Source organism: Peromyscus californicus, unplaced genomic scaffold, assembly GCF_007827085.1.
Source record: "Peromyscus californicus insignis strain IS unplaced genomic scaffold, ASM782708v3 Scaffold_2__1_contigs__length_46816999, whole genome shotgun sequence".
In the NCBI taxonomy this organism is placed as follows: domain Eukaryota; kingdom Metazoa; phylum Chordata; class Mammalia; order Rodentia; family Cricetidae; genus Peromyscus; species Peromyscus californicus.
Genome location: NW_026294540.1, coordinates 40,079,515 through 40,106,246, shown reverse-complemented (window position 1 = coordinate 40,106,246; position 26,732 = coordinate 40,079,515). Strand labels below are relative to the sequence as shown.

General features: G+C 49.3%; 1 protein-coding gene across 1 annotated transcript; it reads right to left on the bottom strand.

Moving 5' to 3' along the window:
• Positions 1 to 21,275: 21,275 nt before the first annotated feature.
• Pdx1 (pancreatic and duodenal homeobox 1) lies at positions 21,276 to 25,730 on the bottom strand. The gene is made up of 2 exons (XM_052754718.1): positions 25,325 to 25,730; positions 21,276 to 21,724 (listed from the first exon to the last, which is right to left on the bottom strand). The coding sequence occupies exons 1-2, from the start codon at positions 25,728 to 25,730 to the stop codon at positions 21,276 to 21,278; spliced, it is 855 nt and encodes a 284-aa protein (XP_052610678.1).
• Between the last annotated feature and the right edge of the window lie 1,002 nt (positions 25,731 to 26,732).

The window sequence follows — 26,732 nt, the reverse complement described above, 5'->3', positions numbered from 1 at the left end:
ACCGGGGAGGCAGAGGCAGGTGGGTCTCTATAAATCTGTAAGTTCTATAAATCTGTATATATTGGGTTCCAGGCCAGCCTGGGCTACACAGTGAAACTCTATTTCAAAATAACAAAGCAAAATAAAATCCCCAAAATGAATTAAATATCTAAAAAAAAAATTAGATTAGATTAGACAGACAAGACGTAATCTGGAACTGATTAGGTAGCTGAGGCTGGCCTTGAACTCCTAATCCTTCTGCCTGCTGGCGTTACAAATGTGCTTTCAACAAGCCCAGCTTTCGTCCGCAACTTTCAGTCCATTCCGTCTTCACTCTGTCTGGGAGAAACCAGTTTAGATTTGAGCCGGATTTTTTTTTTCCTACAGAATTCTCAGTTGTTCAAAATATACCCAGGGAAACACTGGCCACACATCCAAACACCTGTGCCACCAAGCGACCAAGCCACTATCGAAGATCATCAGGCTTAGCGGCAGGCACCTTTACGGACTCAGCCACCTCGCTGGCCCCACTGTCTTTGTTTGTGTTTCTTAATGCTAAGGCAGCAGCCTTGTGCATCTCTTCTCCCCGAGGCAACAGGAAGGAGTCACACCGGCTTCCTGCATGCACAGCCCAGACTCCGGCAGGCGCCTTCCCCAAGGCCACAGGAACAGTCCCCCTCCCAAGGCACACAGGTGCGTCGCCTTCCTCCGGAGGGGGCCCAGAAGGCGGCGCTCTAGCCCCGGGAATCCCTCGGTGCGCCCCGGGCGCCGGCGCCGTCACAGCTTCTCCCTACCCGTGACGACGCGCACAAGGCTGCCCGCGCTCCAAGCCCTGGCACGGTCTCTGCCACTGCCTGCACCCAGACTCCTCGTTGCGAGCTTCAGGGGGGCACTTTTTAGTCCTCCTTTGGAGCAGCTTGGTTCCAATGGGCTCCTTTTCTAATTATCTAATTAATCACGCCCTGACTTTTAATGTTTATATTTATTTTTAGAGATAGCGTCTCACTGTAGCCCTAGCTGGCGTGGAACTCACTACGTAGTCTAGACTAGGATCTGCCTGCCTCTGCTTCCCAAATGCTGGGGTTAACTAAAGACAGGCACCACCACGCCCGCCTGCTTATTTTTATTTATAAAATATACTTATTTATTTACGTGTATTTGCTTGCACGAGTTAACGTGGTCGGAAGAGAACATCAGATCCCCTGGAACTGGAGACGGTTGTGAGCTTGTAGGTGTTGGGATCAGAATCCGGGTTCTCAGCAGCCCCTGATTCCCTCTTTTTTTCTGGGGGCGGGAGGTAGGGTTGAGAAGGGTTTCTCTGTGTAGCCCTGGCTGTCCTGGAACTCGCGCTCCGTAGACCAGGCTGGCCTCGATCTTGTAGATCCGCCTGCCTCTGCTGAGATTAAAAGCGTGCTCCACTCCACCCGGCCGGTTCCCTCATTTTAAAACAGCACAATCCTCTAAATTCAGAGCAGCTGGCAACAGGAAACCTAGCCCGGACACGACCGGTGCTAGAAGTCCCTGGGTTGGCCTCGGGCTGCGCGCCCCAGGCCGTCCAGCTGACTCCGGCAGCTGCCGCAAAACTGTCCCAAGCAGCGGCCACCAAGGCCAGGGCGGAACTGTCTACGCGCGCGAGGACCCGGCAGGCGGCGCTGCTGCTCCGCCTGAGCGCAAGGACTCCTGCTCCCCGGGCGCAGGTTGAAGCAGCCGGGGCGTAGGTGGCGCTCAGGACCGACCTACAACACCCGGCCGCTGTGGCTGCTTCTTGGCTTGGTGGCCGAGTGCACCAGGCTGAGATCAGTCCTAGGGGATGTTTCTTGGCACAGGGTGTAAATGCACCTGCACATTTCTTCCTTTCCAGGTTGCATGTAGCACCTTCTCCCCCAACTATTCTTGACAACCGGGCGTGCACAAGGGATGCCTCGCTGGTTTGCCCTTCACTGGCTCCAAGTTCTGCGCAGTGGCCTGCACCTGTACCCCAGCTACCCCGGATCTCTTTGAGTCCAGGAATTCAGAGCCTGTCTGGGTAACATAGCAACAACCCCACTCCCCTACCCCCAACTCCGGACATTTTCCTGGCTTCCAGCAATCTGGTTTCTCCTCTCGGGTTAAATGATTAGTAGGTCTGAAGACTGATGTCAACCTGGGTCCACTTTGGGGTGTGGAGAAGGATGGATGACTCAATCTCGTGTCACAGCTAAATAATTTACTAAGGCCCTCTCTTCGGGCAGTTTCCTTCCCCCGCACCCTGCCTTTGACTTCCTGCTTTGTGAAATCCAGGGAAGCGAAAGGCAGGGTTTTAATGTAAGTTAATGTTTACAGTGGTGGAGACGCCATGCTTCTCCAACACCCAACCTTGCTCTGTCCGCTCCCCTCCTCACTTCCTCTGTTAAACCTCCCTCCTGTGGCAAGACTTTTAAAAAGGGAGCCAGGACTTGGACAGCGGGGTGCATTCTGAAAACCTGGAGGCTAGCGTAAGGACGGTTTTTGCCACGTTCTTCCGAAACCACATTCTTTCCTGGTTCCCAGCGGAGCCGAAAGTGGCAAAGGTCGAGCTTGCACACAGTAGCTGTCACAGGAGCAGCGCCCCTTTTCCGGCTCCCCTCACCCCGACCCGTAGATGGCTAGAGAACACAGATAAGCAGAGGCAGGCTCAGTGGGGGAGACGGCTGCTGCAGGTGGAAGGGGCTAGCTAGCAAACCAGCAAAAAGGAGAGACAGATTCCCTGAGGCTCAACACTCAGAAAAGATTTGTAAAGAGTGGGGTGGGGTGAGGTGGGGTGGGAGGAGGGGGGTGGGGAGTCGCTGTAAAAAGAACACTGGGGACTCCAAGGACACTTCTAACAGGTGTGCGAAGATGCAAGGCTGCTAGATTTTTCCATACCGGAACATGGCTGGCTGGGCTCGCGTTTCTATTGATGCATACTAAGGACTCCCTCAGACATTTCCTTCCAACACATTTAAAGGATGAAAAATGGAAAAAAAAAATGTGACTAAGTTCTTTCTTTATTGTGTACATTCCAGCCGGTTGGGTTATTGATGTTGCTCTGGTTTAAGCAATTCCAACCAAGGTTTATGTGTGGGGGAAGTGGAGAGGTGGCTCAGCAGTTAAGAGCACTGGCTGCTCTTGCAGACCTGGGTTCAGTTCCCAGCACCCACGTGGCAGCTCACCATTGTCTGTAATTCCAGTCCTGGGGATATGACTCGCTCACTTATATGTGATACACAAACAAACACACAGGAAAAAAATAAACAAACAAAAAACACAACCAAAAAAAAACCCCCAAAAAACCCAACACACAATAGAAAAATAAAATAATTTAAATAAAAAGAATTGTATGTGTGTACTTACACATACATGAAATAACCTCTTTTGTAGTATTTAAAAACATAGAAATGGAAACTAAGCCACATTTTACTTCGTAACTTTTTAAAAATCACTTAATGCAATGCCATGGTTATTTCTCAAGTCATTATGCATATGCCCAAAGATATTTTGAAGATTTATTTTATGTGTATGAGTGTTTGCCTGCTTGTGTGTATATACACCGTATGTGTGCCTGGTGCTCACAGAGGTCAGAAAATGATGTCAGAGGCTGGAGAGCTTGAGTTAGATATGGTTGTGATCCACCGTGTGGGTGCTGGGGACCAAACTCCGGTCCCCCACAAGAGCAGGTGTTCTTACCAGCTTCCCAACAGAGATTCTGGATGTCTACTCCATTATAAAAATTTACGCATTGTGGTTTTTAAATTTGTATTTATATGTATGTGTCTGTGTCTGGATGAGTGTATGTTGGTGCCCTTGGAGGCCAGAAGAGGTCATGGGATCCGCTGGAGCTATAGTTACGGGTGGTTGTGAGCCACCTGAGTGGGTGCTGGGAACTGAACTCTGGCCCCCTAGAAGAGCAGCAACTCCTACCCACCAATGTTTGTGTATCAACACCAGAATTTTATTTTCCTTTATTCAGTCATTCTTTTGAATGCTTACTATGTGCTGGGTGCTGGGAAACACAAGGCAGCATGACAGATGAAAATTTGTACTTGGGGGACAGGGGGCACTTAATTCCATCAGAAGACATGTAACCATTTAAGCTTAGGAGTCAACGAGCATTTGGGCTACTGTGTTTTACAATTACAAATGACACAAAGGTAAGCATCTTTCTTTATATATACATCCTTTTGTACTTTTCTCTTTGTTTTTTGAGACAGGGTCTCACTGTGCAGCCTTAGCTGGTCTGAACTCACTGTACCAGGCTGGCCTCAGACTCACAAAGATTCACCTGCCTCTGACTCTTGAGTTCTGGAACTAACAGCCTGTGCCTTCACACCCAGCTGGAGAGATGGCTTAGCAGTTAAGAGTATTGTGCAATCACGAGGACGGGGTGGGGGGGTGGGGGGGGAGTGGGGTGTGTGTGTGTGTGTGTGTGTGTGTGTGTGTGTGTTTGGATCCCTGCATTTAGGTAACGAGGCTGTGGTTGTCCTAGGCTGTGGTTGTCCTAGGCTGTGGTTGTCCTAGGCTGTGGTTGTCCTAGGCTGTGGTTGTCCTAGGCTGTGGTTGTCCTAGGCTGTGGTTGTCCTAGGCTGTGGTTGTCCTATAGGCAGGCCAACAATCTGTTCCCATCCGGCTGGGGACAAGGTGGCTGGAGCCCGTCAGTTTTCACCGAGTGGAGGAAAACTCAAGCCCCAGGTTCAGGGAGAATCTGACCTCAAAAGAATAAGGGGGGCCTGACGTCATCTTCTGGCCTCCTTGTGAGTACAGGCAAGTGTACCTCTAAACACAGACACAAATAACACTCAAAATAGTAAGCAGACCCACACAGGAGAGATACCAACAGACCAGACATGCAACTTTTGTTTCTGTGTCACGGTGGAAGGCAGCAGCATGACCTCTCAGGAAATATCCATTTCTTTTCTTAAATCTCTTTATTTTATGTGCACTGGTGTTTCGTCTGCATTATGCTTGTGTAGGGGTGTCAGGCCCCCTGGAACTGGAATTACAGACAGCTGTGAGCCACCATGTGGGTGCTAGGACTTGAACCCAGGTCCTCTAGTAAGAGCAGCCAGGGCTCTTAATCATTGAGCCATCTCTCCAGCCCCCAAATATCCATTTCTTAATTCTTAGAACCTGTGAAAATTACCTTGGAGCAAACAAACCATCAAAACTTGTCGGGTGTGGTGGCTCAATGCCTTCAATCCTAGACAGAGGCAGGTGGATTTCTGTAAGTTCAATGACCCTCTGGTTTATATGTAAGTTTCAGGTCATTCAGGGCTAAGCAGTGAGACCCTATCTTAAAAGACAAACAAAAGCCAAAAACCGAAAACAACAAAAAAACCCCAAACCCTAAACTAACAGCAAACAAAAACCCCTCCACCAAGGGCCTCCCCGGTAAAAGTGCTTGCCCCCAAGCCTAACAAGCTGAGCTTGATCCCCAGGATGGTGGAAAGAGGGGACAGACTCCTGCAAGTTTCCTGTGACATCCATAGACATGCAAGGACACATGAGCACCCATGCACAGACACACACACACAAATAAATAATAAATGTAATCTAAAAAAACATTTTTAAACCCTTCAGCTGAAATAAAAACACACACAGGTATAATTGAATTAATTATCCTGGGCTAAGGGTTGAGCTCAGAGATAATAGTGCTTGGCTGACATGCTTGAGTTCCTGGATGTGACCTCCTGTAACAACACACACACACACACACACACACACACACACACACACACACACACAGAGAGAGAGAGAGAGAGAGAGAGAGAGAGAGAGAGAGAGAGAGAGAAAGAAAGGTGAAGGAGCAGGGTAGATCCTGTTGCTATGAGCCACCATGGACATATGAATTCATTAAAGCCTGGAACACACAGAGAAGTGATTTATGACTCTGAGAGTAAACACCCCCAACTTCAGGTCCCATAACTGTGTCCCTGTGTTCACCGATTCTTCAGGATAGGACTTCAGACAGAGTACCGCAGGGATGGCCAGCCCCACTCCACTGTGCCTGGAGCCTGGAGATAGACCTGAAAGATCAGACTGTAGCCCTCTGGAGGTTTTCCTAAAACCTACTAATTTTGAGTTCGAGGCCAGCCTGGTCTACATAGCGAGTTCCAGGACAACACAGAAAAACCCTATCTCAGAAAACTAAATCAAATCAAAGCAAAACCAAAAACCAAAAACACCCTACTGATGTTTTTAGAGACTAAAATGAGTCAAATGCTGAGCTCATTTGGGTTTATTTATATGTAGTTTTGTTTCTGTTTTTCAAGACAGGGTTTCACTATGTAGTCCTGGCTGTCCTGGAACTCACAGAGATCTGCCTGTGTCTGCCTCTCAAGTGCTGGAATCAAAGCTCTATTTATATTTTATGTGCATGGATGTCTGTGCATCACATGTATGCAGTGCCCAAGGAGGCCAGAAGAGGGCGTCAGTTGCTCTGGAACTGGAGTTAACAGACTGCTGTGAGCCACCATGTGGGTTCTGGGAATTGATCCCAGGTCCTCTGGAAGAGCAGCTGTAGGGATAACGCCTGCGCTATCACCAACCGTTCACCATGAGAATCAAACATTCATCCAAACATTTATTAAGACAATCAAAAGAACAAAACATCTTTTATTCACACAGCATTAACTTAGCATTCAATGTCCTGACCGAAACCATTTTTCACCAGAAGTTGGGAGGCAGAGCCAGGCGGATCTCTGTGAGTTCGAGGCCAGCCTGGGCTACAAAGCGAGTCGCCAGGAAAGGCGCAAAGCTACACAGAGAAACCCTGTCTCGAAAAACCAAAAAAAAAAAAAAAAAAAAAAAGAAGCACTTAAAGCATTCGGCTGGCACTCGGCTTTCAGCCGTGGCGAATGACTCGCTGTCTCTTGTCTCTATTTTTTTTTTTTTTTTTTGGTTTTTCGAGACAGGGTTTCTCTGTGTAGCTTTGCGCCTTTCCTGGAACTCACTTGGTAGCCCAGGCTGGCCTCGAACTCACAGAGATCCGCCTGGCTCTGCCTCCCGAGTGCTGGGATTAAAGGCGTGCGCCACCACCGCCCGTCTCTATTTTTTAATCCGCATCCCCTCTTAAAGCATTCGACCGGCACTCGGCTTTCAGCCGTGGCGAATGACTCGCTGTCTCTTGTCTCTATTTTTTAATCCGCAGCCCCTCGCTCGGACATGGTGAACGGGTGACGGTGATGCGGGCATTACCGCTACAAGCAGCCAGTGTGTTTAAGCACTGAGCCACCTCTCTACCCCCAATCCAGGCTTCTTACACAGAGGTTTAGAGCTTGTTCCCAGAAAGCAGGGTGTGAGGTGGATGGAGTATCAGGGCCTCGGTTTAGAAACCGGTCACTCCACACTTCTAGTTGATTGACGCAGGGACAAGTCTGCAGTGAATGAACAAACTGGATACTGCCAAGCTCTCCGCACCTTGGGTAGGGCCTCTCTCTCTCTCTCTCTCTGTCCCGCTCCTTCCCTTCTCTCTCCCTCTCTCCCTCCCTCTCCTTCCTCCCAACCGCCTCTCAAATAGGCCCTTGCTACATAGCCCAGGCCAGCCTCGAACCCATGATCCTCCTGACTGAGGCTCCTGTGTGTGCCACCATGCTGAATATAGTTCTTCTTCTTTTTTTAATCTAAAAATTTATCAAATAAAGAGATAAACTTTTTTTTTTGGTCATTTCTCCCTGGAATAAACCCAACACACAAGACTATACATACAGAATTATGGCTAGAATATTTATTCTTGTTCTAACACGGGGAAAGTGCTGGGCATGGCTTAGTGATGGGTGCTTACCTAGCGTGTGTGGGGCTCTTCAATCCATCCTTAAGCATTTCTCATTACAAAACAAACTAACAAAAAACAGTGGGACTAGCAAGATGGCAGGGTGGGTAAAGGGCCTTGCGGCTAAGCTGAGTGGCTGAGTTCAACCCTGGGACTCGACATGGCAGATGGAGAAAACCAGTTCCTGCAAAGTTGTCCTCTGACCTCCACACAGGGCACACGTACCTCCCTCAAATGAATAAAGGAAGAAATGTGGTAAAAATAAATAAACAAATAAAATCAAGGGGCTGGGGAGATGGCTCAGCGGTTAAGAGCAGTGGTTGCTCTTCTAGAGGACCCCGGTTCAAGTACCAGCACCCGCAAGGTGACTCACAACCATCCATAATTCGATCTGGTGCCCTCTGCTGGCCTGAAGGTATACATGCAAGTAGAGTGTTCATACCAACAAATAAATAAATAAAGTAAAATAAAATATATATTGAGGAAGATGAGAATACACAGCACTCGTCGGTTTGTTAATTCCAAACTCCTCCAAGCACACACTGCCCACCACCATTTATTCTCAGTCCTGCCTGCAGGAGCACCTGTCTGAACCTGTTCCCATCTTGTAGACTTTTGCCTTTCCCTTGGGGGAAAAAAAAAAAGCAAACACCTGTATTTACACTCTTTTCATCCTACAGAAGTTTGGAAATCTCAGCTTCTCTGCACTATCTTTATTTATTTATTTATTTTTGGTCTAAGGTGGCCAGCCTGGTCTACACATTTGGGCTGGGCACAGTGGGGCTGAGACTCGAACCCGTGACTTCTGTAAGTCTAGGCGACCACTCTATGAGCCGAGCTACATGCCTAGCTCTGGTTCATGCCCTTACTTTTTAAAAAGATTTTTGTTTTTGTTTTTTGTTTGTTTGCTTTTGTTTTTTCGAAACAGGGTTTCTCTGTGTGACAGCCCTGGCTGTCTTGGACTCCAGCTCACAGAGATCCTCCTGCCTCTGCCTCCCAAGTGCTGGGATTAAAGGTGTGCTCCACTACTCTCCACTGAGATTTTTAAATTTTATTTAATGTCTAAGAGTGTTTTTCCTGCTTATAAGTATGTGCTCCGTGTGTGTGCCTGGTGCCGCTGGAGATCAGATGGGGCGTCGGATTACCTGGAACAAGTTACAGACAGTTGTGAGACACAATGTAGGTGCCGGGAACTGAACTCAGGCCTCTGCAAGAGCAGCCAGTGCTCTTAACCGCTGAGCCACCTCTGCAGCTCCAGCTCACATGCTTTTACTTATTTATTGTTATTTATTTATGTAGTTATTTAATTTTTTTTTTTTTTTTGAGACGGCTTCTCTGTGTAGCCTCGGCTGTCCTGGAATTCACTCTGTAGAGCAGGCTGGCCTTGAACTCACAAAAATCTGCCTGCCTCTGCCACCAGAATATCTTCTGGCGAGTTCATAGACTTTTATGGAGTGAAAATAAATGACTGGAAAGTCCCAGCCAGGGACCACAGCATGTGAACAGCAATCTTGCCAAGGTCGACTTGCTTGGAAGTACCTCGGCTGGGTGATATCGGTCAGAAAGAGAAGTGATGCTGTCTTTTTTTTCTCCTCTTCCTGCACCCCAGGATGTCCCACCCCCACCACGCCCCCACTCGTGCTGACCCAGAACTGTGAGGTCTCAGGGCATTCTAAGTGAGGCTGCCTTCCTAAGTCCTACTGTCCGGAGCTCAGGCCATCCATTACTTCTGGATGCGGGAGTTCCTCCGGGGGGCCAGTGATTAATGAGGTGAAGGGCATTTCAGACTTCCTGGGGCAGACCTAGTGGTAGTTTGATTTAGTCATTATACTTCCTGTGAGAAAAGTGACAATTTAGTCAATATTCTTTGAAATAATGCCGACTTTTCTCAACAGAAGGCAAGCCTCAAGGAAGGAAAGAAAATTGTAATTCTACTCAGTTAACCACTGACAGCATTTTCAAAGTTTATTTTTAACTGAAACCACCACCACCACCACCACCACCACCACCACCACCACCACCACCACCACCACCACTGACTTATCAGAAATACAGCGTGGGGGCTGGAGGGAGGCTCAAAGGTTGAGAACTCTGGCTGCCCCGCAGCGGCCACAGTTGAATCCACAGACTCGGAATTTGTTTGAAAAGTACTCTCCCTCCCCTTGCACTTCCAGACTCTGACTTTTTTCTCTTTTCACAGAGGACAGAAGCTGTTCTCCAGTACAGGACTGTACCACCTAGGACACTGACAAAAATCAGGCCCTAAAGAGGTAATGCAAGTGTTACACTCAGAGCTGGTCTTTCTTTAAAAACAAAGCAAACGAACAAAAGATCTCACTATGGAGCCCTGGCTGCTCTGGCCGGGAATGTGCTGTGTAGAGCAGACTGAGCTTGAACTCATAGAGAACCTCCTGCCTCTGCCTTTAGAGTGTTGAGATTAAAAGTGTGTATCCCATATCCAGCACCATACAAGTCTTTTGTTTGTTTGTTTTTCGAGACAGGGTTTCTCTGTGTAGCTTTGGAGCCTGTCCTGGAACTCGCTCTGTAGACCAGGCTGGCCTCGAACTCACAGAGATCCGCCTGGCTCTGCCTCCCAAGTGCTGGGATTAAAGGTGTGTGCCGCTACTGCCTGGTACCATACAAGTTTTAGGAACAGCTCTGCTCTGACATGGTGGTGCACGCCTTGAATCTCAGTATTGTGGTGGCAGAGGCAGGCGTATTTCTGAGTTCAAGACCAGCCTGGGATACATAATAAAACTCCGTAGCACTTACATGGCAGTCCAAATAACTCTCACTATATGAAGTGTACTCTGATATTTCTTATTTTATCTTGTTTATTTTTAAGTGTGAGCATGTGCGTGTACACAAGTGAGTGAGTGAGTGTGTGTGTGTGTGTGTGTGTGTGTGTGTGTGTGTGTTGCTAGAGATGCAATTCATAGCCTTGGGCATTCTAGGGAAGACCTGTATTGCTCATTGAGCTCCATCTCTGGCTTCTATTTTATCTAAGTAAAAATGTCTTGTAACAAGCCACTAAATTAACTTCATCAACTACTAACTAGTTACAGGTAATTGAAAAATACCAACTCAGAGGAGAGGAGGAACATGGTTAACATGGTCACACAACTACAGGTGACATTTATAAATCTCAGAAAGCATTTTTCAAGTGCATTATATCTTTTTTAAGTTTTTTAAAACCCTTTTTATGTGTATAGGTGTTTTAGCCCCACGTACCCTTGCGCACCGTGTGTGCAGTGCCCGGGGAGGCCAGAAGAGGGCGGCAGATCCCTGGCACTGGAGTTAGCGATGGTTGTGGGCCACCATGTGGGTGCTGAGAACCAAATCCCAGTCCTGAGGAGCAGCTGTTGCTCTTACCGGCTGAGCCATCTCTTCAGCCCCCGCAGGGGTCATTCCCTCTGACATTCACAGCAGTCCTGTGGCGTGGGACAAAGACTCAAAGATCTGAGTTCTCTGAGTTCCGAAGGGAGGTGGGCAGTAAACACAGAAGCGGAAGTAGATTTTTCCGGCTGAAACATCTCAGCCTTCCTCCGTGTCCTGTGTTAGAATGGGTATAGTGCTGAGTTCTGACCGAACACTAATTTTAGTTCTGAGCTTTCTGATAGCTAAGGCAAACAGTGGGCTCCAGAGTCTCACTGTTTGACGAAAGCAATCACACACATTTGAATAAACTTCCTTCTGGCACTGAATTCCAGGACATGGGCTCCCTGTACAGGGCTAGTTACAATAAGGAATATTGTTTCCACCAATTGCCTTTTTCATAAAACACCAAATTGTCAGAACAAATTTCATTTTTTTAAAGATTCATTCATTCATTCATTCATTCATTTATTTATTTATTTATTTATTTTTTGGTTTTTCGAGACAGGGTTTCTCTGTGTAGCTTTGCGCCTTTCCTGGAACTCGCTTTGGAGACCAGGCTGGCCTCGAACTCACAGAGATCCGCCTGGCTCTGCCTCCCGAGTGCTGGGATTAAAGGCGTGCGCCACCACCGCCCGGCTTATTTATTTATTTTTCAAGACAGGGTTTCTCTCTGTAGCCCTGGCTGTTCTGGAAGATACTCTGTAGACCAGGCTGGCCTTGAACAAAGATCTGCCTGCCTGTTTCCTGAGTGCTAGGACTAAAGGTGTGCACCACCACCACCCAGCTAAAGATTTTACTTACTTATTTATTCATTTGTGTGTGTGTGTGTGTGTGTGTGTGTGTATGTGTGTGTGTGTGTGTGTGTTTGTGCACATGCAACTGCAGGTCTCTGGGGAGGCCAGAAGAGGGCATCAGATCCCCCGGAACTAGTTATAGGTGGTTGTAACCACCCAGCCTGGGTGCTGGGAATACAATTCAGGTCATTTGGAAGTGTGGTACATGTTCTTAATTGCTGAGCCATCTCTCCAGCCCTTCAGGACAAGTTTTTAAAAATTACACATATGTGTTTTTGTATTTGTTCATTAGCTTATTTATTTATGTATTATGTACTTATGTATTGGCTCAATTATTTACTTTTTAAAGTTTTTAAAATTACATACATGTATTTATGTATTTGTTCATTTATTTAAGTTTTTAAAAATTACATATATGGCCAGGTGTTGGTAGTGCACGCCTTTAATCCCAGCACTCAGGAGGCAGAGGTGGGTGGATCTCTGTGAGTTCGAGGCCAGCCTGGTCTACAGAGGGAGATCCAGGACAGCCAGGGTTACACAGAGAAACCCTGTCTCAAAAAACAAACAAAAAATTACATATATGTATTTATGTACTCGTTCATCTATCTATCATCTATCCATCTATCATCTATTTTTCTATCTATCCATCTATTATCTATCTATCTATCTATCTATCTATCTATCTATCTATCATCTATCTAACTATCTGATGCATATATTACAGTTCTCAGGCACCTTTATCTCCTGCATCATTTAGCTGGCCCAGAATTGGTATTTATAATCCCTTACCATCAATATTCTTTTTTTTTTATTTCTTCTTTTGGGGTGTTCCCATGTATGCTGGGCAATCACTCTACTGCTGAGCCATATCCACAGCTCTCACCCTACCCTGAGGTAGGAAAATGCAGGTAAGCTCACTATTAGCTTATACTACACAGAGAGTGTAGCTAGAGTTTTCCTGCCTGGCCCACAGTCAGGACAAATCTCTCTCACCTGCCAGTCCCACAGCCCCTCAGACCCGACCAAGGAAACACAGAGACTTATATTGGTTACAAACTGTATGGCCATGGCAGGCTTCTTGCTAACTGTTCTTATAGCTTAAATTAATCCATTTCTATAAATCTATACCTTGCCACATGGCTCGTGGCTTACCGGCATCTTCACATGCTGTTTGTCATCGTGGCGGCTGGCAGTGTCTCTCTCAGTCTTCAACTTCCCAGCTTTATTCTCCTCCTTGTCCCGCCTATACTTCCTGCCTAGCCACTGGCCAATCAGTGATTTATTTATTGACCAATCAGAGCAACACATTTGACATACAGACCATCCACAGCAAGAGAGCCCTTATTTAAAAAATAAATGAACAACAACAACAACAAAATCACAACAGTAAATAAAATAAAAACAAAGCCCCCAAGGCTTAAGTCAAGATGAGGGTGTTCTTTCTGGAGAATACGCTGCTACATTTGCTCAGCTGGTTAGCAGAACCCAAGCCTTTGTGGTTGGAGAACTGCTCCCATTCCCCCATTCTCATTGCTGACTGGCTGTTATAATCTCTTTAAAGTCCCTAGCCTCGTTATCATCTTGTTTTTTGTTTGTTTGTTTTTGTTTGTTTGTTTTTTGTTTTTTGAGACAGGGTTTCTCTGTGTAGCTTTGGTGCCTGTCCTAGATCTCGCTCTGTAGACCAGGCTGGTCTCAAACTCACAGAGATCCACCTGGCTCTGCCTCCAGAGTGCTGGGATTAAAGGCGTGCGCCACCACCGCCTGGCCCTAAGAATTCTTATGAAAATCCCACTTCATCAAAACACGTCTGTCCCCAGTCACCAGACTATCCTAGAACACCTTTAATCCCAGCACTTGGGAGGCAGAGGCAGGCAGATCTCTGTGAGTTCGAGGCCAGCCTGGTCTACAAAGTGAGTTCCAGGAAAGGCGCAAAGCTACACAGAGAAACAGTGTCTCGAAACCCCCCTCCCCAAAAAAAGAATATGCACGCATGTCCAATGTGCAAAGCCAGTGCTGTGGGGGCTTGGCTTCAATGCTCTGCCATTTGTAGGCATTTCTTTGCTTGTGTCTGGTCGGTCCCAATGTCACAATTTGCAATCCACACCCTCTGGCCTGGGTCCCGACTCAGGTGTCCATCAGAGGGGGATATAAGGCCCTTAAAAAGTCTACATGGAGCCGGGTGGTGGTGGCGCATGCCTTTAATCCCAGCACTCGGGAGGCAGAGCCAGGTGGATCTCTGTGAGTTCGAGGCCAGCCTGGGCTACCAAGTGAGTTCCAGGAAAGGTGCAAAGCTACACAGAGAAACCCTGTCTCGAAAAACCAAAAAAAAAAAAAAAAAAAAAAAAGTCTACATGGAACTGCTAATGTTGCTTCCCCTGGGGCCTGCTGGACAAAGCTCAGCAGCTACCCAGTAGGAGACACGAGGCCTTAGCTTTTGAAGGGATCGTACGCTCTGAAAAGCCCAACTCTGGTGGAATGTACTCTCCACATAAACTATCTCACAACATTCACAGAAGATGAGAAGAGCCCTAATTCCCGGGGCCGTAGACAGGGTCAAAGGGATTAAGTTATTTGCCCTCCTTCAGAAAGGCAATAAATAACGGACACAGCTCAGGAAGCCAAGCCCTGTCCAGGGTTCTGAGGGAAACCTTTTCATTTTCACAAGCCACCGTGGTTTTTCCCTTTCCCTTCCACTGAATCTGAGGACAGATGGTAGCTTGAAAGATGCCCATGCCTCTGTTTGCTTGTGCCCTTGTGGAGGGGCCCACTCACAATGGGGCATCATTGGCTTCACTGACCTCCCCTTTTAGAAACTTACTCTTGCAGCATTAAGTTCAAATGAAGTATGCACCATTTATTATAATGAATCCAATAAATACAGGATTTTCACATTTTCAATTTTTGGTGATACCTTTTGTGTATTTTTTTTTTGGGAAGTAGAAACTGTTCCATTGTTGTATGGTAGTGGTGCACCCTTTAATCCCAACACTTGGGAGGCAGAGGCAGGTGTATCTCAGTTGGAGACCAGCCTGGTCTACACAGTGAGTTCCAGGACAGCTAGGGGTACACTGTTTTAAAAAACCAAAAAGAAAAAGAAAGAAACCATTCCATGTGACATAGAAAGCATTCCCAGATGTATTTAGCTGTGTGAACTTCCTGAGTGATTTGGAACATGGGCAAATAGTAGATAAAATGCTTTCAAATATCATAGCCTTATATATCCGATCTGGTGGAGAATTAAGGAAAAAAAAAGAATTCATTCAGATAAAAATTTCATCCCTATGAGTTCATTCATAGGGATAGAAAAAAAAATCACCATACACTTGAAGAGTTTACTGTGTCACAGTGCAGACAAGAACCTTGAACAAATGTGTATGAAATGGACTCAATTGCAGTGCTGGGCACTGAACCCAGGGACTGGCACAAGCCAGCCAAGTACTGTAGGCCCAGCCCCAAAGAGTACATGTTTTCATTGCCTCTGTGTTTAGGGAAAGACTAGGCAGCTCAGTCCTCGAAGTCGAATTGTAGAATGCAGCTTAAGGTTGGAATTATCTGTGCTTTCAAAAGTAATGGTGTCTCATCTATAGCCTAAAACATAGATGTATGTTTACACACGGAACCCAGGGCTGTGTGCATGCTAGGCAAGAGCTCTGTTGTTGAGCTACACACACTCAGCAGGGAAAATAATTTAGTGGAAAAGTCGGAACAAGGTTTTATCATGCTCCTTCCAGCTACTGATGAGCAAATGAAATGGCGTTGACATCTGATATCCCGAGGAAGCCCAAAGACCGGCTCTGGCTGGCCAGTCACCCGGGAACAGTGGTTGGAGCTACTCTTTGGAGAGTTTAATCTTCCTTCCCCGCTGTGTCTGGCTGCTCTCTTCCGCTTTGCAGTCTATCCACAGAGATACATTTCCAGAAGGCTCCAGCTATTGCCAGTCCTTGCCAGGACACCTCTCTGTTTCCTGGTGTCCTATCTCAGTTTCCCATTAGCTTGCCGGAGGTGGACTTGAGTATAGCTTGAGTCAGAATCACCTGAGAACTCTGCTCTTGACCGACCCCTCTGTCACCGTTTTTTTCGACAGTGCTTGTATATGAAGTTGGGAAAGTCGGGATTGGTCTTTGCTGTGAACTCGGATTTTCTTGAAAAGATTGAAAAGTGACTCTGGTGACACAGGGTTGAAACTTAGGTAGAAGATGACAGGATACTATAGACAGCTTCTCCTCCCTTCAATATTGCCCAAAATGTACAGAACGGAGAGAATTTCCATCGGAGCAAGGCACCGTGTGTAAAGAATATGTAAGGGCTGGGGCTGTGTTCAGGGGTGGAGAATTTGCCTGGTGTGAGTACAGCCCTTTGTTTATCTTTAGAACACAGAAAGAAGAAGAAGGAAAGGAAGGAAGGGAGGGAGGGAGGGGGGAAGGAAGCACCAGGCGTGGTGGTGCACACTTTTAATCCAGCATGGGGGTGGGGGGGCTTTGGGGGGTTGGGGGCAAGCAGGTATCTGTTAGTTAGTTCAAGGCCAACATGGTCTACATATGGAGTTCCGGTCCAGCTAGGACCATATAGTGAGACCTTGTCTATAAATAAACAAATAAGAAGAAAGGAAGGAAGGAAGGAAGGAAGGAAGGAAGGAAGGAAGGAAGGAAGGAAGAGAAAAGGACAAGGTATATGGGAAAGCAGCCTTGGTGTTTAGTGCCACCTGATCATTGTCGCTATGGCAAGTTACCTGACACATAGTAAACACATGAACATAAACACAACGCCTGCGCCATGCAGGCGTATCCAGACACACAAAGTTGGACTCACCCTTAGACATCAACCACGCAAACACGGATGTACAAAGAGGCACAGACTCACAGAGAGAGCTTGGTAGAGGTGTGGTTGGTAGAGCTAGAACAGGCCAAGGCTGGAGAGCCGACTCTGTGCTTAAGGACATACTCTGCTCTTCCAGAGGACCTGGGTTTGATTCTCAGCACCCGCATGGTGGCTCACAACCATCTGTGACTCCAGTTCCAGGGGGTCAGACACCCTCTTCTGACTTCCACAGGCACCAGGCACACACATGGTACACACACATACATGCAGGCAAAAACCCATAGACAGAAAGTAAAATAATACTAATATTTTTAAAAGAAATGTGGTAGGTAGATTTCACTAACTTGAAAGAGCAACATTTAGATTTCATTCAGACTTAGGCACCAGGGCAGGGTTAGTTGGAGGAGAGGATGTGGACAGGTGGCATTACCAGTTCAAGAACCCATGGCTAATTTGGTAAGTTGAAGATGCCCTTGTTCTTCAAAAAGAGATATGTGGGGAACCTGATTAACTCCTATTCACCCTGGGAAATTCACAGACCAGCAAGAGTCTCCTGGACTTCCCAGAATATTAGGGCAAAAACAGTAGGGACTCCAGCTTAGAAGTCTGATGAATGCTGGCGCCTTCAGGTGGGAGCTTCCCAGCGAGCGCAGGTACATGCCTTACAGACACTGTGTTCGAGTACCACCGAACTGAGCTCTCGTTACTGTGCAGTATGAATCTGGCCGAGATGAGAGCTATCGGAGCGACTGGGAGCAAAGCCACCGGAAGGGCTGTCTGGGAAGAAATGGAGAGGCTGTTGGGTTCCTGTGTGTTGTACTATTTTGTCACAACGCCACCTCCATTCTGGTCCTGGACTGGGAACTCACGGGGCTTGGGAAAACCCACAGAAGTCCCTTAGCTCAGGTTCTCTGGTTGAAGAGTCTAGTCACCATTTCCAGAGGCTTCCAGGTGAGGGTGTGCTTTGAGGAAGCAGGTCGTGTTCTCCAGGGCTCCATCCACCACGTTGACCACAGCCAGTGTGGTTCCAGACTGATCCACCATCAGTGATCCAGGAACGCCTCTCACTTTACTGGATGAATTCAAGAGGAATGACGGGGCATAGGGATTCTGCCCAGGGCTTCTGATCCAGGAACGCCTCTCACTTTACTGGATGAATTCAAGAGGAATGACGGGGCATAGGGATTCTGCCCAGGGCTTCCCGGGGAAAACAAGGGGGACAGGCTCAGTGCTCACACACATACACCCCTAACACTTTCCAAAGTCATGCACAGTGGTGTCACAGTGGAGCACACAAAAGGAGGTGAGCAGTCCGGCCTCAGTTCCCCTCACTCCCGCCCTCACTCTGGCCCTCAGGTTATTCTCTCATTCGGCAGGCCTCATCACTGGAAAACCCAGGCTTCTTCATGGGTTTGAGCTTGGAGCTCCCCACAGCACCTGTAGCCCACCCCCACATCCCCAGGGGCCACAATGTGTGTCCCTTCCTGCCCCTACCCCCAAGTCAGCTTTGGGTGGCTGCTCAATTCCTGGAACATAGGCGCAGCCCTGTGCCAGCGACCTGTAGACTCTGCTCTCCCTTCTGCGGCGAAGTCTCATCCTGCTGCCATAGGTAGATATACCAATGAAGCCCTCCTCATGCCAGCTGCTGCCTACACACAGCCCAGTGTCCTCTCCCTGAAGAGCTCTGCTCTCTCTCACTTTCTTGAGGATTATCCCAGGAAGGGAGGTCTCTACTGGAAGTTAAAGGACAGCCCCCACCTCCTACACTAGGTTTCTTTAGAATGAGTGCGGGACCACCTTCAAAGCCCTTCAGAAGCTGCCATCTCCTTTCATCTTCATTATGGGCTCCAAATACATGAGGGAAGAGAATTAAAGCGACTCAGTCGAGGCCACGGGTAGGTAAGGGGATGAGAGATCCAAGGTCAGCGGAACCAGACTGTTTTACGCCTGCCAGACCGTGGCCATCCGGCTCACAGGCAGAAAGGGTGATCTCTCATCTGGCTGATGTAGAGACCGCAGGCCTCCACCGGTCAGCCTTGCAACTACCGGCGCCCCAAACTCCCAGCTCCTGCCAACCCGCGCCTTTCTCCCCCGGGGCAGATCCGCAGAACCCAGTGTGGAAGCTGCAGCAGGGTCAATGCCCAGAGTGAGGCTGAACTCCAAGACTCTCAGAGCAAACTGGTTTACTCTGGAACCCAAACAACTGAATGCAAAAGGACCGGTCTCAGTCTCCACCAACCTTAAAGAAGCATCCCGGGAAGAAGCACCTGGAGGAGGTTGCTGGGGCAGCAAGGGAGTTTTGGAAAACTAGGAGTGCTCCCCTTAGATCAATGGGTCTGTGAAAACCACATCAACAGTTGTGGGGGTTGCCAAAGAGGAGGACCTGTGGGACTGGAGAGGCTAGTGGCCAGGGCTCTAGTTACTAGGGAAAATAGCGACCATCAGTCACAAAAGAGTAGCTAATAATTGTGGATGGACAACTCTTTCCTACATATTAAACTAAACCCACTTATATTTTTTAATTTAAACCCTACAGCAATCCTATAAGACAGCACAAAAATTTCCACTGAGTTAAAGCGTGAGAAGACCTAAAATCATTTTTTTCTTTTCTTTCTTTCTTTTTTTCCTTCCTTCTTTCTTTCTTTTCTTTTCTTTCTTTCTTTCTTTCTTTTTTTTTTTTTTAAGACAAGGTTTCTTTGTGTAGCCCTGGCTGTCCTGGCCTGTAACTCACAGAGATCCGCCTGTCTTTGCTTCCCCAGTGCTGGAATTAAAGGCATGCACCCCACCACCAGGCTTAAATCATTTTTTCTACATCTCCAATGTAGATTTGTCACACCCCAGACCCACACTGTGTGCAGCATCCACCTGGAGAGGGCACATTGACATTGAAGGGGAAAATCCACCTTTCTGATTTGGGAGAGTTTTTCTACCAGATTGTGACTCTCTAAGAAAAAGAGCAAATTCTTAAACTAAACAAGTAAAAAATAAAACTGCCTAATGCCTCTCTGTGTGTGAAAGAAATAAAAGTAGCAGCTCCCGAATCTCAGGCTTAGACTGTGGGAGTGCTCTAGAGGTGTTTGGCTGAGGGCAAGGCTACAGCCACTATTTTGGAGTTGCCTGCAGAACAGAGAGGGGTAGGAGTTTGGAGACAACTAAATTAACCAGCTTTGCTAGAAGAGGCACTCCTGGCCCTGGGTCTCTAAGGGTGGAGACTCACTCACTCACTCACTCACTCAAACAAACAAAACAAAATACTTTAGAAAAGCTGTGGGTTTCTCTGTGTAGCCCTGGCTGTCCTGGAACTCGTTCTGCAGACCAGGCTGGCCTTGAACTCAGAGGGATCCGCCTGCCTCTGCTTCCCAAGTGCTGGGATTAAGAGCACCCCTGTTGCCCCTGCCTCAGCCGTCACCACCACCACTCAGCTCGGAAGCTGGATAATTCTTAATCGGAAAAAATGGTAGTTAAAAAATTTTAAATGAGACAGAAATACCATCCTCTAGGGAGGTTTGAAATAAAGCCAGGAGACTCTGTCTTCATTACCTCTCATGCTGTTCATATTTATTAAGCACATTCCACAAACAACCTAAACATAAGGTTCAGACCTTGGAGGGAGCAGCTGACTGACTTGGAAACTGCAGACCCGTCTTCGGCAGAGAACGGCTAACTTTAAAGCTTTAAATGAAAACAACCAATTCCCCGCCCCTCAAACCTTCAAAATACGACGTGGAAATCACGTCAGGGCTTTGTGGATAGTTTCCTAAGGTGTATCGGGGCACCCGGCTTCCTTCCAGGAAGATATCCGCGCTTTAAATAGAAACCTCAAAGGTCCTTGTCCCTCAGGACCCTGGAGGTCCCAGTAGGGGCACAAGGACCCTAGCTTCCACTTCCCCTCAGGACCAGCCGCGAAGAACTTCTCATCTTCAAAGGAAAGGGTGCAGGTGGAAGGGTGGATGCTAATGAAATATCTGGCTGAAGAGGGGGATAGAGTCTGGAGGAGGGAAGTAAGGAAAAGGTCGGAGGAGAGGAAGAGGGCGGCCAGAAGAAACTCACACTTTGCTGCGTCTTTGAAACCGCAAGCAGCTCATTTTCATTATTCCTAACCTTAAAATGGCCGGTCCGGTAAGGGCTGTTGTTTCTGGGCAAAGGCACCCAGCCCAGCTCGCCCGGGGGCCCGGGGACATTCGGCGAATGTTCAAGTTTGTACCCTTTCCATCAGTTTGGAGCCCGGTCCTCTAAATGGGTCCCAGGATAGAGTCTTGGAGGCAGGGAGGGGAACGTGCCCAACAGAGGCAGACCTGGCCATTCGCAACCTCAAAAGTTTTCCGAAGCAAGGTCTCTTTTTCCCAGAAGTCTGCCAGCATCTCTCCGGCTGTACCCAACTGGCATGCGCCCTCAAGAATGCACTTGCGTGGCGTCCAGGCTAAGGCTCACCATTCCCCCCCTCTCCGGCTGCCCACGCGCACGCACGCACGCACGCACGCACGCATGCACGCACGTCCATACTCCGGGTCCTGGACCCGCTCACCCTCAGCCTGCCCTTCTCACCGGGGTTCCTGCGGCCGCAGAGGCGCGATGCTGGAGGGCTGTGGTGACGCGCTAAGGCCCGGAGGCAGGCGGCCCTCCCTGGCCGCAGCAGCGGGGACGCCCGGGGGCACAGCACCCCCGGGAGGTGGCGGCGGCGGCAAGGCCAGCAGCTCCTCTCCCGAGGTCACCGCGCTATCCTGCTCCGGCTCGCCGCCCCCACCGCCCCCGCTCGCGGTCCCGCTCCCTCGCTTCTTGTCCTCCTCCTTCTTCCACTTCATGCGACGGTTCTGGAACCAGATTTTGATGTGTCTCTCAGTCAAGTTCAGCATCACCGCCAGCTCCACCCGGCGAGGCCGGGATATGTATTTGTTAAACAAGAATTCCTTCTCCAGCTCCAGCAGCTGCGCCCGCGTGTAGGCTGTACGGGTCCGCTTGTTCTCCTCGGGCTCCACTGCGTACGCACCGCCTGTGGGCGACACAGTCGGTCAGTGCGGTCCCCCGGGCCCCACGCAGCCCAAATATTTCATCCCTAGCCCAGGAACGGCCCTGATCGGGAGCGGTCAGTCCAACCGCAGCCCCTCGCTCCAGAGCCCACCGTGGCTGCCCCACAATGCACCCCAGTCCACCCAGCCCTTTCTCCTAGGCCACAACCGCTCTCCGGCTCTCACCTCCAATACCACGCTTGGGTCTGCCAACCAGTGGTTTCAAAAGTGGTTCATTTCATGGATGATAAAATGGTTAGAATGCACATAGACACTTTGATTGGTTCCGTTCTACTAAGGCAATAATATGCCTTAAACACAGGATTTTAAACAAACTTTCTGACGTTGACCCAGTGCAGTCTGACTGTATGAAATGGGGTTTAGATTACTATCCCGTCTTTATAGGGGTCTATGTAACCGATTAACATTTCTAGACTAAACTTTTACCACACACAATGCTAATTTTCCACTTCATTCACTGTTTCGTTAAAACAATGCTAAATTCAGCACACTAAATTATTTTAACAAGATCGGCGTCATGGCGCAGTCTTTAATTCCAGCATACAGGAGGCAGAGGCAGGGGCAGGCAAATGCAGGCCAGCCTGGTCTCCCTAGCTAGTTCCAGGCCAGCCACAGCAACATAATGAGATCCTGTCTCAAAAACACTTTTTAAAATGAATTTATAACTCACGAATGGATGCAGATCGCAGTTTGAAAGATTGGGCTGCTCATTAAGTTGTGGGCACATTTTGTTACATCTTTGAATATGTGTCATTATTTATTTAAATATTCATTATTTTCATGTGTAGGATACGTAGGTGGGAACGCTGTAACACACATCGGAGGCAGGAGGACAACTTTTGGTTCTTTTTTTTTTTTTTTAATCTGAGGTTCCATGGATTGAACTAAGGTCTTCAGGCTGGCAAAGGAAACATTTCTTTACACACTGAGCCATCTCCCTGGGCCCGTATATTGTTTTTAAAATATGGCTGTATTGTAATTAGCTCCAACTTGAGAGATAATTGTTACTCTAATTTTAGTGCCCTGCCTCTGAGAAGAAGAAATACTGTTTTGGGGAAGGTCACCCTTAGCAGGAGACAGTTCATTCCCCACTGTGCGTTGTACCACCGATATTGGCAGAGGCCGGGTCCAAACTGAACTGAGAGCGATTCCGGAGAAGGGATGGATCGCCAAAGGACTGTCAGACCCAGCTCCAAGCCTCGTCTAAAGCAAGCAACAAGACCAAGTCGCCAGGAAAACAGCGATACAAACTGAGCGTTCCCAGGTCTGGGTCCTTCCTGGCCACCCAAATGCCCGGACTGTGGACACTGGTTAGGGTTCTCCACCAAAGCTCAACGAAGAAGCTGAATCCAACTTGACTCAGGACAGAGGCGAGGGGCGGGAGCGCGTTGAAGGCAAGGAATTAATTTCCTGGATGGAATCTGCTCCCGGGTTTTCCCCAGGCCAAGAGGAGGCACCGGAAGCTGAGGTGAGACCCCCTAGGACCACTCTTTGGAAAGCAGTTCTTCTCCCCAGGAAGGCCTGAAAACCACTCAGGCCTTGCCCGGAAGAGGAGAGAGCAGAGATTTACTCTTAATGAAACATTTAAAAAGGCCAACCACGGTTTCATAAACGTAACTCACCGGTTCTTCCGGCCGCTGCCCTCAGCCGCCCGCTTTGCCGAGTCCTAGTGGAAAAAGCCATGGGGATCTGTGTCCAGCTAACGGAAGCTAAAGTTGGAATCTGCTGGTGAGAAAATGCTCACAGCTCCCCAGGGTGACCTTCTCTGGGACTCAGAGTAGAACGGGCCAGTGATGAAGTTCTGTTAGGTCCAATTATTTTCAGGTAGCTGTCGCCATTAGTACTGGTATTGCTACGATGAGCCCTTGGGTCATTGCGCCCTCTCCGAGGGTGGTGAAAACCCACTAAGCACGCGCCGGTGGGCTCGCTAAACTTGGAAGTGCTTCCAAAGTGGAGACGCGGGAGCGCCCGGCAGGCCTCCACCCGGAGAAGAGAGGCGGCCAGAGTCGGGCATGCAGGGGGTCAGAAAGGCCCGAATTTTGCGGTCCAAAGGTGTCTCCAAAGTGCTCCCCAAACACAGGAAAAGCTGTCGCCCTTCCCTCAGAATTTACTCCCTGGTTTCTTGGCACGCCAGTCCAGCGCAGGAGCGGATAGCCAGAAAGAGTCGCCAGGGCTCTGAGGGAGGGAGCCCCGAAGGACGGAATCCCTGGCAAGAATCTACGGACTGAGAGCCCCCTGGGTGGAGGGGCCATCTTCAGGCAGTCCCAAGAACCGGGTCTCAGCGACCTTTGGCCTTGGCCTTGAGACACCTCTGCAGCATCTACCTGCTCCAGCTGCTTGGAATTGGTCAGAGGTGAGGGACGGCCGCCCCCAGCAAGAGTGTGAGCCCTTCTCTTAAATCAGGAATTTCGCCTCAGCGAGAAAGTGAGTTAGCGAGAGGTGCCCCTGGGACCTTGGTGAGCCTTGCTACTCCAGACCCTCTCAAGAGCTTTGCTTGGGTGCTCCTGGGGGGCAGTGTCAGGGCTTCTTAAACAGGCCCTGAAGGCAGGACGCTGGGAATTCTCAGGGGATGCCAACGCCAGCTTCGTAACCCCTGGGTTCCTGACAGACAGTCGGAAGGCCAAAGAAAAAGTAGCTATTTGCAGTACAGGTGTGACCAGAAGTGGCTGCAGCCCGGAAGAGATAACATTGTGCAGCGGTGGCGGGCACAGGCCCCACGCAAATTCGCTGCCAGCATCCGGCGGGGAAGGGACCTGGGGCTTTGCTCTGCTTCGTCTCTCTCCGCTGCCAGGAAAGACCTAGCACAAAGCAGGCGGCGCCCAGAGCTAAGGAAACCCGGGGGTCCTGCTTCACTGAGCCAGATTGCAAGAAGACCCTCCTCCTGCATGTCTGCTTCCTGGGACACAGCGCGAGAAGACCCTTCAAACACTTGGTTGGTCCAAGAACTGGCACCCCAGACGCCTCTCCCCGGCTGCCATGCTCGGGAGCCGCCTTTCGGTGAGCCCCTCAGCCTGTCCCTGTTCACTCCCACCCCTTACCCTACTCCAGGGCCTCCGTACCCTGGGCAGGCCCGGAGGGATCAATTTTCCTTTTCCTTCCTGCTTTTCTGTTTCTACTCGGTGCCTCTAGGAGGCCCGTTTTCTTTAATAAAGCCACCAGGACAGGGCCGGTCAGCGAAGGGGCCTGAGGCTTCGAAGAGGTTCCAGCCTAGGTCAGAGACATCTTGCTTAACTGGGTGCCCACTCCCTGGGAGTCTTCGGCTTCCAGATCCCCCGGCTGCAGAAGGATCCAGAGTTCAGAAGCTCCGAGCCTGGGTAGGCCTCGGCTTTCTGGGCGTGGGAGCCGGCTCGCAGGTGAAGAAAGGCTTAGGACACCCGCAAGGAGGGAGGAGGAGAAGAGGGTTCCAGATGAATGGACCCGTTGGCCTCCCCGGAGTTTATGCTAAGCCTGCTTTAGCCCTGCGGGTTGGAGAGGATCTGGGAAAAGGCCCAGGGGAGCGCTTGAAGATAGTGGCAGCTGGGTCCACACTTGGAGAAGAGAAAGGGAGAAAGCGCCAGACTTACCTGCCCACTGGCCCTTCCAGGAGTGAGCTTTGGTGGATTTCATCCAGGGGAAAGGGAGCTGAGCGCGGCTGGGTTCTTCCAGGCCCGCAGGCTCTGTTCCATTGGGGAAAGGCCCAGAGGGCGGGTGGGCGAGCCCGAGCTGAGCTGGGAGGTGGTGGTGGAGGTGCGCCACGGCGGGGTCTTCGGCGAGCGGGGGCACTTCGTAGGGGGAGATGTCCGGGGGACTTCCCTGCTCCAGCGTTCCCAGCGCGCCTGCGAACTGGGGTGGCGGCGGAGGTGGGGGCTGGCGGCCCATGTACAGGCACGCAGGCGGGGTAGCGCTGAACTCTGGCACCGGGCCCCTCTGGTACGCGCACGGGTCCTTGTAGAGCTGCGTGGCCGCGTAGTACTGCTCCTCACCGTTCATGGTGGCAGCGGGCACTTGGGGGCCAGCAGCCCCGGGTAGGGATCTACAAGCCAGGCCTTGGCGCTGTGCCGCTCGCCGCCGGCTCCCAACGCCACCCCAGATCGCTTTGACAGTTCTCCACTGCTCTCCGGGGGAACCAGGGGCTGGCGGGGGACAGACAAGCCGGCCGCCGTGCCATAGGCTCAGAGGCACCCCACGTGGCTCAGCCTGGAGCCACTATTGGCCCGGCGGACTGCCTTAAGAAGGAGGCCCAGGTGCCCGCGAACACCTGCATTTATTTCAATTCTCTCTCTCGGTCGGCCGAACCCTCCTCCGTCTACAGCAGGCGGAGGTCTCCAGAGCCCGGCGCGCAAAAATACCGGAACGTTTATTCTTTTACAGAACCGCTTCCTTCCGTCGCGCTTTCTTTAAATGTTCACATCCCCCACCCCCCTCCGGGCTTTTGTTTGTTTTGATTGATTTTGTTTGCTTTGTTTTGTTTAAGACAGGGTCTAATTTTGTAGCCCTGGCCGGGCTGCAACTCACTATGTAGTCCAGGTTGGCCTCAAACTCCCGCAAGCTGTCACCTCCTCAGTTCTGGGATTGCAGGTGTAAGGCACCACTCCCAACTTTTAATTTTCCTGTATTTTTAATAATATAGGTAAATATCAGCTCAATAATATGATTTGCGAAACGTTAAGATTACACATCTCAACTGCTGAAGAACAGAGGTTTTTGTTTGTTTGTTTTCTTTTTGGTTTTTTGAGACAGGGTTTCTCTGTGTAGCTTTGGAGTCTGTCCTAGAACTCACTCTGTAGACCAGGCTCAAACTCACAGAGATTCGCCTGCATCTGCCTCTCGAGTGCTGGGATTGAATGCGTGGGCCACCACTGCCTGGTGAAGAATACGAGTTTTTAAGAAATGCTTGCAGAATCCAGCTTTATAAACCAGAAACTGTTGTTTTTGTTTTATTGCTGAAACTATTCCCTTATTTGTTTTATTTTCATCTGTATTTATGTTCTA